We start from the raw sequence: 13,359 nt of genomic DNA, 5'->3' as shown, positions 1-13,359 counted from the left end.
AATACATAAACACATACAGCCTTTTATTAAAAAACAAAACAAAACAAAAGCTTCTGGCCCAGAAAATTTTACCTGCTGTGGTCCATCCTATCCAAACAGCTAGGAACAGGGGTTTGGAAACCCAGGATCCGTGACTGTGCATCAATAATTAGAATCCTGACTGGCTGGACTTTTAATTTTATCAGAAAGCATTAACCTATTTTGAAATGAAACAAATTAAGCTGTGTTAAAAATAGCCATGTGAAACAAAGCTCATTTGTTTCATTGACAAAGTTTCCCAGTAACAGAACAGGAAAGCTGGTGGACAACTGTGACTCATGACATCCCTCTGGACAAGATGTCAAAAAGAGGCCTGGATGATGGAAAACTTAGGTGGCACTTACAATTGGTTAGATAATACTGCTGTAATAATGCCAATGAATAGAGTGATGTTACCTAGCTCAAGGTCTCTAGTGGCATGTTTAGGACTCACTCTCTCCTTGGTCAACACATCCTCCAGTCACTTGGACATAAACGTTTCAACAACACAAATTTATAGATTACTGATATGGATATGGATAACAAATAAAAAATTAATTCCTAAATACTATTTTTTAAAAAATGAAATATGGAGGTTCCCAAATACCCCATTCTAAACACTTTTATGAGAAAAAATTAGAAATTTCATGTGACTCTCAAGTCAATATATTAGTCAGTAAATGTAGGCTACATTAATAGACATAGTATTGGGATAAGAGAAGACTTTTTTATTCTATTCCAATGTAATAGGATAACAGCCAAGGAATAGTATACATTTCTGTTTATTGTGCTCTTAGAGCTGTATCGTAACCTTGGAGGAAGGGTAAAGGGGATAATTAAGGTTATGTAGAGGACTGAACTCATGGGAGGAGTAGATACAGAGATGAGTGTGTTTAATCTTCTTGCTGACCCACCGATATGGCTGATTACAAATATTTGAAGAGCTATTATGTGAAAGAGCTCCTGGCTTTTTCTTTGTTGGGTGAGGTTATAAAACTAAAACCGAAGTGTTAAAGTTGTAGAAAGATTGACTTCATCTCAGTGTAAAAAAAGAACACACGGGTGTCAGAATTATATCCAAAGAGCTGGCTTATGAGGTAATGTCTTCTTTGTCACTGAAAAACTGGGTAAGTTTAAAACAAAAACTAGGTAAATACTAGGAAGATTAGTTCTGGAGGGGATCCAAGTATTGGAAAGGTGGTTAGACTGGTTAGACTGGATGATCTTTAAACGTCTACTTCAACCCTAGTAATACTGAATCTATGAAACTCTAACATTTAAGCCTATGTCAGGCAACTCCTTTATATATAAAACATATATCCTGAATGATTTACTACAAGAATGTATTTGTATTTTTTAAATTACAGAATTTTAGAGTTAGATAATACGTAAGGATCCAGTGGGGGTCCACATTCAGTGCTGTAAGAAAATGGTCATGAGTTGAGGAATGATGAATGTGCTTGGTTGGAGAGCTGGTCTGGGTTCCCAGCTCACTTCCTGATCTCTTGCTTCAGACAATACGCTCTTGGAACTGTTTCAATCAAAAACACCCCACTGAGCTCCCAGTCCTGTGGAACAAGTTTAGTAACTTAACAAAATTAAAAGCATAATTATTTCACCAAGTTTATAACTTTTTCAGGCTATTACTCATAAATGCATAAAAATTAAAAAATCAACTCAAGGCAATAGTAAAAAATACAGAATACAGTGTAAATTTTATTATTAAAGATACAGCTATAATATAAGTAAGGAGTCCATTTATTTTTCTCCCTGGATACATTTGATTCTACTAGGAATATTTAAGTATCATTTTCCTACAGAACTGAAGAGGTGTAAAGCTAGAGTTTCATACAGAACTTATGCCTGAGAAAGGGTAATAAAGCCACGTGAAAGAACAAACTTGCAAGGTGAACATGATAGAAAGGAACTTGGGTCCTTTCTATAATTAGTCAGAAGGTGGGTTATTGGCTGGCATCAGAAATGTGAAACCAAATAATCAAGCAAAGGAAATGATCAGGGCTCAAGCAAATTACCTGACTGTGGAGAGACTGGAAAGGCAGAGCTCAGAGGGAGCAGCTTAAAGCAGAGAAAAGCACATTAATGAATGGCCTAAGTTCCAGAGTGAAGTATCCAAGCAGAAGCTAGAAGTTAGTGCAATCAAGTACCATGCTAGGAGACAGTTTACTTAAAGCTTGCAAAAATGAAGAGTGTGGAGACAAGGTAAAGATGTTAAAACATGTACTGCTTCTGGGGGAATCATCTGCTCCCTATGATTTTAACGTTCATTGGTTTACTGTCCGGGAAACACTAGCTCTCCCAGGTCTTCAGAGAGCCCTAATAATAATGACTATAAAGAAAAAAATATATAGAGAACACACATACCATCAGTGAACAGTGAGGATAAAGAAAAGACAGCATTGACAGGCATTGCAAGAAAGGAATGCAAAATCAAAAACAAAAAGATCTTCAAGAATAGAGAATTGGACAAACAGAACCAAATGCAGCAAAACTGTGAAAAGAGAATAAATAGAGGAAAATATTAATTCTGAACCGGGAGAATTGCCAATTAAAGATGTATATTAAAATGGTTATATTATTGAATTTTTTAAAAAAGCTACCTTCACAAATTCCCTTTAAATGCATCTGAGAAGCAATACATTTCAAAGAGATTTCTTGCCTAATATCTAGCATATCCCTTTGTTTATGGTCATCTGCCAGGTTGTATTATAATTGTCTGAACTCACTGACCTGCTGTAATGAGCATAAAAAAGAAAAAAATTTCATCGTGACAAAAACAGAATCAACATTGCACCAACATTATTTAGCAAGTGCCATTCTACCCATAAAATTCGGGTGGCTGTGCTGCCCCCCCCTGCCCCCCCCCCCCCAATTAGGTCGTTGCTAGATGCAATGGAACCAACAGATATATAAATTCCACAAAGTATCAAATAGCGATGACTCAGTCCCTGCATGTTGAAAGGACCTTTTTTGAAGAAAGCAGTATTTAACTTCAATTATGAGTGCATTTTTTACACACTCTTCATGAGCCAGGCACTACCCAGGTGCATCCTCCATAGAGCTATAAGGCATAAAACAATTAAGTAAACATTTATTAATTCAAGTGGTATGAAATAATACTGAAGAAAGGTCGAATAAAAGAAAGATGAGCTACTGATCAGCAGCAATTTGTAGTCGATCTCTCTGGAGTTCGGACCCTTCCTTTTTTATAAACAATAACAGGGACTTCTGCTGGAAAACTGGAGAGGAAGAAACCCTGAAATGGAGATTTGCACCAGAAATTTCTCCAAACTTGTACCTCAAGATCCAACATGAAATAAATTTTTCAAATGGAGTCTAAGGCACAGGCAACATAAAGATTTTACTTTCACAATCCAAATGGACAAATATCGCCAACCAGTACCACCCATAGATTCAGGCATAAGAGGGTCATTCCTCAACCTGGGTTTTAGGAAGCCTCACACTTTGCAGCACTTTCGTTGAAATTCTCTAAGAGCTTTCCAGACTGAGGCTGAAATTGCTATTTGGGAAGGGCACCCTCAGCCAAAAAGTAGGTAGACCTGTGTGGGTCCAATTGCTGCAAGAACTAAAATGTTATGTTATGTTTCAGACCCTGGGACCAGCCAGGGAGGCAGTATCATCTAATCTAACTAAACCATTTGGACCTGGGTCCCTGTTTCTTGCCATCAGGGTTCTCCCTAATTCTCTACCCCATGCTTGGGGTTAACTAGATGTCCTGCTGAGCCCAGAGACTTGCACCTAAGGGGTTGTTTTGGACCAGTGACCTGCCCTTGGTTCCAAGAGCATACTCTAACAAGTGAGTCATTCACTTCTGCTGACCAAAATGATATTGTACAAGATTTGACCACTAGATTGTTGTCCCACTGATTTTGAGTTACTCAAAATGTTTAAGAGTCATTCATATATAGCCCTGCCAATAGAAATATAATGCAAGCCACAAATGTGGGTCACATATGTAATTTTTGATTTTCTAAAAACCACATTAAGAAAAATGAATAAAAAGAGGTGAAATGAATTTTAATAATATATTTTATTTTAACTAATATAAAGTTTTATCATTTCAACATGTAATCAGATAAAATTCTTAACTGTTGTATACATATTTTTGTGCTAAGTTTTCAAAATATTGTGCTTATTTTACACTATAGTATTTAATTTGGACTAGCCACATTTCAGGTGATCAGTAGCCACACATGACTAATGAATAAAATATTGGTATAGATGAATAGATATTGCTAAAGTCCACACAGCCATAGGAGCCTGCTGATTCCTGGACAAAGTGAAGCAAACTCACGCTTACCAGTTAGCTAGCTGGTCAGGCATGTGGAAAGATGAACCTGGGACAGCTGGATCAATTCTAGGAAAGAATGCCCTTCTCATCTAGAAATAGTTTAATTGGTCTGAAAAAAATAAATGTAATTAGACTTTTGACCCTGCCTAAGAGTACATTCTTACACATGTTGCATAAAAATAATTTTACCTACTATATTGAGGTGTCATTTTCTATTAGCATTTTCAAACTGGATGCATCCATAGTCTCTATTAAATTCTTTATTCAAAGAACATTACATTTTGAAGTATTCAGAGTATTTTTAATTTCCTCATGCTTTTTACTACTAAAATTTTATTTATGAGAAACAAATTTGAATACATGTTTTTTTCTGGCTCTAGTTTTAACTTACAAAATTATTCCAGATCTTTCTTTGTTTCTCTACCAGAGTTTTTATTTATTTTTAATGTTTTTTTCTATAATTGAAACCTTGGGGTCTTGATAAAATTTGCATCAGAATTTAGTTGTTACTATTTGTACTGAAGAATAAAAAGTCTAATTCAACCACTTGGTGGCTGAAACTGTCTCACTACTTCGATGGGTCTCTCTAATCAATCCCTATGTTCCCCATCTGTACTGATGAAAAAATGTGTAATTTTAAAGTGAATCAGTCATTTCCATTTCCATGTAAAAAGTACAATTTTATTGTTAATTGCAGATTGTGAGTAATAATTTATGGATGTACAGTAAAGCAAGCGTACCAAAGAGAGAAATAAAATGAAAATATTCACTCACTGTGCATAATGGAAAATCCACATTTACAAATTATCCTCAAGAGTGCTTTATTTAGCTGTTGGATGACTTTCCTAATGATACCAATAATGAAAACCTTTTATAATAAAAAATTTTAACTATTAATTGCACATGTGTATAATTGAATAAAATAAATTGTGGTCCCCAAACTATTAAGCCCTGAATAAGACCAAGATAGCCATCAATGCATTTTTAATCAAATAAAACTTTCTTATAATTATAAACCTATATTATGAGAGTAACTTGTTACATCAGAGCTCCAAAATTAATAGTATCAAGTATTATAAATTATTTGCTAAAATAAATTATGAAAAACAGTACCAACAAAATTGGTCTCTGGTCAAGTCCTACAAATGTTAAAGAGATGTCCATTACAATGATAGAATAAAAGTTGTCTTTAATAGTTGTTATTTACTGATATATTCATATAATTTCTTGTGTAGTCTTTGTAAGAGCTAATAGTAAGTTAAATCTTTGTATCTAATCTTGAGCTTAATTGGAGCCTAAATCCTCTTTCATTTAATATATATCAATATTTATAGTATATACATAATACCTTAACTCACTTCAATATATTGAGTGTTTTTCATGTTTGTACATAGAATGGATACCAAAGAAAAAACAGAGCCCAGAATTAAGTTCTCATTTTCAGCTATAGCATATATATATATATATATATATATATATATATATATATATATATATATATATGAGGATTCTAAATTAAATAATTGCACAGGAAAATGTGTAGTTCTGTGTTTGATGCTTAATATAGTTCTTTCTTCTTTCACTCCAAGGTTATATATACAGATATACAGTATAGATTCCAAAGCCAATAAAATTGCCACTAACCCAAATAATTTTTGACCTACTGGTAAAAACAATTCTTACAAGGGTCTTTTTAAAAACAGACTTAGAATTTTTTCAGGGTATTATAATAAAGTTTACCAAACAAAACCTGCCAGAGCATAGAAAATTCTGGAAGTAAGATGTATACTGAACATAGCAGTCATGCAGCTGAGCCAAAGAGGGTTCCAAGGCTAGATATGAAAAGTTTTTAGAAGTCAGGAAATGCCTGTCTATTCCCTTGACATGGGATTAAAGACATACAGCTGACTTTCTACTCATTGGATTATCAATATTCTGTTACATATAAAGTATTAAATTTTTTTCAAATGTTGAAAAGCCGCAATACTACACAAATATTTGCTCTTATTTTTCATTGGAAAAGTAGTAAAAGAGGCCCTGAGACTTGCAAACTACAGATTCACGTGTTTGTCAGTGCACAGGCCACAGGTATTATGTTGCTCTGAGGTACCATTGCCTTGTCTAACGGTAGATCCTTTCTTTCACTCTCTCGGTGTATGTTTATGTGTGTACCAATGCCATTTTATGCATGTTAGTTTGGAAATATAAAGACAATTTAAGAAGTGGGGAAATGTGATACCAATTGCTCAAATAAATGTTTAAGAATTTAATTTCCTATTTGACACAATGTATTCAAGCTAATGTGAATAGCTACTTCTCCACAGGAGGCTTTATGGAGACCGAAGCTGCAGCTCAGGAGTCCCTGGGTTTAGGCAAACTTGGAACCCAAGCTGAGAAGGACAGAAGACTGAAGAAAAAGTAGGTTTGGAGATTGTTTCCCTCTCTTTTCTAACTTTAATTTACACTCTATCATTGCTTGTGGGGAATTTAAAGAGGATCTAGTTGGAAAGAAAGCAACAAACAGAGGCAGATATTGCCCTGGAATTTTTTAAAAAACTACTCAGTGATTGTGTTTCCTGATTCTAATTGGCTACAGTTTGAAATAAGTATAGTTGACCTGTAGTAGAAATAAAGTTTCTCTAAATATACTCATGTTGTTTCAAAACATGAGTATATTTAATATTTATAAATGTAGTCTTACAAACATCTACTTGATGTTGAATTCAGTAATGAATCGGTATGATAAAATGAGAGCATAAACCATTTATCTTTGTGTTTCTTCTCATGACAAAGTATCCCCTCTTACAATGAAGTATTTCAAAGGAGAACATTCCTCCAAGTGATTGAATATAAACTTATTTGACTCATGGAAGATTGTTTTACATCTGTCAGGAAACTGATAGTGTATCTTTTCATTCACATATTATATGGAACATTTACATGACTTGGAAAATGGGCAAATTTTGAATCTCAGCAGCAATTGGAAAGCAGGTGAATCCATAAATAACTTTTTCTTGAATACATAGTTACATTTTTAGTGATGAAATAGCATGTTTATAACATGTCTTTAAAAGCCAAAGAATTTCTCCTTATTCTGGAATCTGTTGGATTACTCCTTTTCCTCCCTCTCAAATGTCCATGGCTCTAGCTACCATTCTTGTAAGATAGATGCTCTCATGGTTATAACATTCAGACTTAATCAATGCACTTCATATTTTGCCATCTCACTTGCTTTGCAGTTGTTAACTAATAAGGAGAAATGTTACTTACAAGTTGCAGAACAACTTACTAGCCTAACTGTTTCATTTATTTTGCTACTTAAAATAATTAGGACTGAGCGTCCGCCTGCGAACCAAGTGTCGCTGGTTCGATTCCCAGTCAGGGCACATGACTAGGTTGCACGTCAGGTTCCCAGTTGGGGGCGCAAGTGAGAGGCAACCACACAGTGATGTTTCTCTCCCTCTCTTTCTCCTTTCCCCTCTCTCTAAAAATAAATAAATAAACGAACAAACAAATAAATAAATAACTTTTTTAAAATTAGGTATTCATCCAAATTCAGTAGAAATACTGTGCAGAAAAAAGATATAACACTGGAGAATTATTATTTTTAAAATACACATAAATATTCAGTCATATTCCTTACTAGTAAATATTGTTTCGAGTAATTATCACTGAAAATGCATATTTAAATATCACAATATGCTTAAAATCTCATAGTTTTATTTATTCCTATCAAAGATTGTTATATTCAATTTTATGGTTATTGAGAAAAAATTTAAATCTTCTTTATTGATATATTTTTTAAAAATATATTTCAAGTCTAAAAGATTTTCAATTTTAAGCAATGAAAATTACTTTAAGCCTCAAGGATTAAGAATAGTCGAAACCAAGCCTAGCTAATGGACTTGGTTTATTTCTCTTAAAAGTTCATTTTTTTTTCCACAATGAAATATTCACATATACAGTGGTACCTCCATACTTGTTGTCTATATGTTCTGGAACTTGTGACAAGTGCCGAAACCAATGAGTACCAATCAATGAACCATTTTCTCTTGCGGGCAGTGTTGTGTCTCATATAAGTTCTAGCAAATGAGACGAGTCCCAAGAAAGAATCTTGAGTGCTGAAACATTTTTTTTTTTCATCAAAATGTAATAAGTACAGGGTTTGACTAGTTCTGAAGCCGACGAGTACCAAGGTATGTCTGTAATGGCAATGCGGCCAACTTTTGCATTGCATACAAGGCTGATATTGAGGCAATGCATTACATAGTTCAGTGGTTGTTTATGGGGCCAATTTAAATGTCTTTTTTGACAGCTACTAAAGTTAAACATCCCAATTATACAATGATTTTTTAAATAAAATAGAATTAAACTTTAGCTGTTATAAACTTTACATACTGTTGGATTGATTTGATATAAATGATATGGAATAATTTTTCAAATCCCAAGTACCCTCACAATCAGAAGCTGATTTTTTTTTCTGGATATAGTTTCAAAATCTTACTATGCTAAACTTTTGAGTTTTATTTTGCAATATGTTTTGTCAAAATATGATTTTAAAATACATTAAATAGAATAATTGTATTTACTATAAAAATATTAAGAACATTCTTTGATATAATAAAAACTAACATTTCTCAGTATAATAATTTCCTATAGAATAATAGTATTTGGGTTCATATGAATCCAACAGAGTTAATTAATGGAAGGACAGAAATATTTCTTTTTTTTTATTGTCTAGTCCTTAGAAAGAACCCTATGAGCATAAATACATAATAAGGATTTGTGAAACATAGATTTATAGCGCTAACTCTTATTCAGGACTTGCATGATGCTACACTGTGGTTTCTGGGTTACCACATATGAAGTCTTCATGTAATGAGTTTTAAAAGAGCAACAAGGTAAATTATTTTTAACTTACAGAGTTTCTAAATGTATGTAAATTCAATTTTATTATTAATTATTATTCAACATTGGACACTCATTCTTAAATTTTCTAAGGTATTTAAATTTTTATTAAACAAGTCCTTTTTCTTTTTCCTAAAGACACACTATCCTCATTAAATGTGCTTCAAGGAATACTATTTTCTGTGTTAAATTTTCATGTTGATTAATATTTCAAGATAGAGAAAAGTCAAGTAGATCTTATGAAAAATAAACAAAACCATAAAATGGAGCAACTTCTTTCAAAAAGTTGAACACTACAGTTTGTACATGCATAGTTGAAGTGACTGGAGTTTTCTACCAGTTTTGCTTTTTTTTTTAATCTAGTCTTTGACCAAAAAACCAAAAAACAAAAACAAAACAAACAAACAAACAGAAAAACCAGGATGTTTCCTGGACAAAATAATTAACTTAGATCTACATTCAGTGTTCCAAAGTCAATATCAGAGATTCATTAGTCTCTGTAGAAATCGGTCACTGGAGAAAAATCTTATTTTTAACTTTTCTAGGCTATCAGGTATAGATAATTGACAATCTGTGATTTTAAATTAAATTGGGAATAATTTTCTCTAAACACATTTTCTTTATAACACATTTTTAAAAACCATACATTCATAAAACAACATTCAAGACATTGCAAATTTTTGTAATGTTGCCAGTCCCGAAGAAAGGTCTGATTTAAGGTACACTTACCATCAGCAAAACAAACACACAAGCGTCAGAACAGCTTAGTAAATCTGTGTTCCTACTTTGTTATACTTTTACTTTGCTTTCTGGTGCAGGAATTTGTTTTTCTTATGTTTCTAGCTATTGTGCATTGATGAGAAATAGGAAATCAGCAATACTGTATCTGCTACAGCACCTACTGTTCAGAAAAACCTTTCTGAGTTGGATGTTATCCCACAGGTGCTGTTCTTTCATCAGGCCTCTAATGTAGGCCTAAGGTCAATCTATTATTGCTCTTCCCGCTTCACCTTCACTATGCCTTATTTCTGCTGTACTTTACTTTAAAGCTTTAATGGCTTAATTTTTTTCCCAGCAGGTTTACATAGAGTACAGTTAATACCTACAATAATTGTGTCAAACTGAAAGTACATCTTTGAATGATTGATATTAATTTTTCTAGTCATCCTCCTTAAAATTTGACCAATTTTTCTGTAGCCTCATGGTATACCCCTCCTAATCTTTAAGGATTGAGTCACTTATTATTCTTATTACATATCTCTGTATTAAAAATGTGATGATTTTCTGTAATTTTTTCAATGTGGGCTCCCTCTGGAGTGTCACTACTCCCTGAGATCTTACCCATCATCTTTATTTGATTTCATTGGACTGCAAGTGCCTGTCCTGATTTAACACAAACTATACATCTCCCCTATTTCTAAGGCTCTATTATGAACAACTAGACCTAAGAACTTCACCTCTTCCCTTTTATGCCTATCATCGGATTTTCAAGAACTTATTTTCCTTTCTTAGCTCTCCAGCCAATGTCTTAGGCTAAAATCTAATGCAGTTCATTTAGGCTGGTCAACCGTATAACTACAAAAATAATGACATGGCATAATAGGAGCTACCACAAGGTGCAAAGCTTACATTGTCTGTCCCACCAGAAACCTCAATTTCTGAATGTTCTTTAACTCCTTGAATGCCTAAATTTCACTTAGAATATAGATATGTGTATTTTAGGACTTAGTAAATAGAAACTCTGTTCTTCAACTAAGTTTCAAATCTATCTGATGATAGATAAGAGTCAGATCATTGGATCAAAGTGTCAGCTTTATTACTGAGTTATTAGAACAGGACTTAGATATATGGACAAAAGAGGTTTTCCTAAAACTGAATTCCCAAATTAGATAAACTTACCAGACACAGAGAGAGCTGGATAGTTACAAGCTTCCAAGATGCACACATGTAAGCCTTAAAAATAGCTTCTACAATATTATTATGCCATAAATATGTTATTATGGAATCAAGGATTATAACCTCACAAGGAAGAAAATGAAGTTTTTTTGTCTTTAGCATCTTTGCCTAAAGAATAATTTTTGAAATATCAATTTTAAATGTGTTTGTATTAATGTCTCACCAGATTTCTTTTTTTTTTTTTTCCTGGAATATATTTAACTGCCAGTTACCTACATCATCTCTCTAGAAATGTGATGATAGGGTGTTTGGCAAATTCACCAAATACCTGAAAATATATTTAACATCTAAAATTAATTGATAATTGACAGAAGTGTAAAAGTATTGGTTTAAAATAATTTTCCCTCAAAACTTTGAAAGTACTACTCTCCCTGCTTCCAGCTATGTCTAATATCAATTGATTGTCATTCTTTTGTGTATAACATGCAGGGCTTCTTTAAACATTTCTGTCTCTCCAAAAATCTAAGATTTTTCTTTTTATCTTTGGGGTTCAGAAATGTTATAAGTGTGTTTCTAGGTAATTTTTAGTGTTTCATTTTTCTACTTTATACTTTTAATCTGAAGATTTGTTACCATGAACTGTCTTATATGTATTGACCTAAAGGGCTTTTATTTCTATACTCAACTTTGTTTCCAAAAAGTTAATTTTTACAGACACTATGGCATTAAATATAAACTTGTCTGTTTCAGGGCCATTACATTTGTCTGACATTCATGACAGTACTTGATAGGCAGTGACCATATTAAAATTCATGAATACCCTGTGAATGGTTACTTATTTCCAGAAATATAAATTCTGAAATTAAAAAAAAAATCATTTGCTAATATTTTCCTCCTGCATTTTAACACTGTATAATGTTTTATTAAACACATATTCATGCTAAAATCTGTATCTTGAGATGAACAGAAATATATATATAATATGAATCAATATATTTACTAATTTATCATTTTAAATATTTAATTATAATATGGGTTATATGTGTTTTATTTATGTTTTCGTGAATGGATATTACTGCTAAATGAAAATGGATTTTACATTTGAAATCAATTTTTCAACATCATTAAAATGAAATTAACATTCCAGCTCAGCTGTCAGCAGCATCCTCTTGAGAAGACCTTTATCCTTGGAGCATGGCAGTCACAGTTAATCACAAGCAATGAATCTTTATGTTATACTTCAAAGACATAAAAGTGAAACTCTGTAGATTTAGTTAATTCATTTCCATTGCAATCCTGAGGGTCTCCTTTACTGCCTAATCTTTAATGTGTTTTCAAACTCCACACTTTTACTCTTTAGCATCTGGAAGGTTCAGAGATTGCCTATCTCTAAGCAAAATAAATTCACAGAAAATATTCATAATGAAAAGTATCATAGAAATTCCATAAGTTTTTCAATTAACAATATTTATTAAGGGTCTATGTGCCAAGTTGAATTTAAAATCAGGTTATATTTCAGAGGTTAATTTGTAAGACGTGTGTTAGAAGCTTTAAATACATTTTCCCATCTAAGTGATCCTTTATATATGGAAGACACATGTCTTTGCTTCCCCCACAAATATCTATTTTGTAAGCATGCTAAAGGAACCAACTCTTGCTAGATAGAGCAAAAAGGAGAATTCACTGGTAGGATATTAGAGATCTCAGAGACTGCAAAAAAGCAGAGCCAGGACAACTTCAAAATTTCAACAGTAACAAATTACGAAATACTTCTCTAAAGTGTTGTCAATAACTCATATTTTCTATTCATGTTTGTACATTCCTAGGTGAAAGCATATGATTGGCCTAATATAAAAAAGATATTTGTAATCAGATCAATTAGTTATAGTCAAAGGTTCATTTAGTTACAGACATGACTATAAGGAAACACTCCTGGACAACAGATTCAAAATGATTTAATAGTGTATAATATTTTGGAACCTAAACATAGGGTTCTCAATATTTTTCTCTCAGAAAATTTGTCCCAGTTTCCTATGTGGGACTCTAGAAGTGTGTCTTCTATGCCTGTACTGAGCTAGAGCTCTCATTGCCTTGATCACGGATAGTCCTGCCTAGCTCCAACAACGGACAATTGTAAAAATTCCCTGAACATAAAGCATAATAATATCCAAAGACTAAAGACCAAGATGCATTGCAATTTATTAGGA

The 13,359-nt window shown here is 32.9% G+C and overlaps 1 protein-coding gene across 1 annotated transcript in view; it reads left to right on the top strand.

The window, feature by feature from the left end:
* PPFIA2 (PPFI scaffold protein A2) overlaps nt 1–13,359 on the top strand; it is a 449,044-nt gene that overhangs the window by 378,350 nt on the left and 57,335 nt on the right. The window contains exon 21 of the mRNA XM_090273671.1: nt 6,673–6,766. Coding sequence (XP_090129797.1) covers nt 6,673–6,766 — 94 coding nt within the window. The remainder of the gene's footprint in view (nt 1–6,672; nt 6,767–13,359) is intronic.

Source organism: Furipterus horrens, unplaced genomic scaffold (assembly GCF_987537825.1).
Source record: "Furipterus horrens unplaced genomic scaffold, mFurHor1.1.pri manual_scaffold_4, whole genome shotgun sequence".
Taxonomy (NCBI): Eukaryota; Metazoa; Chordata; class Mammalia; order Chiroptera; family Furipteridae; genus Furipterus; species Furipterus horrens.
The sequence above is the reverse complement of the archived record's forward strand: the minus strand, read 5'-3'. Positions and strand labels throughout refer to the sequence as shown.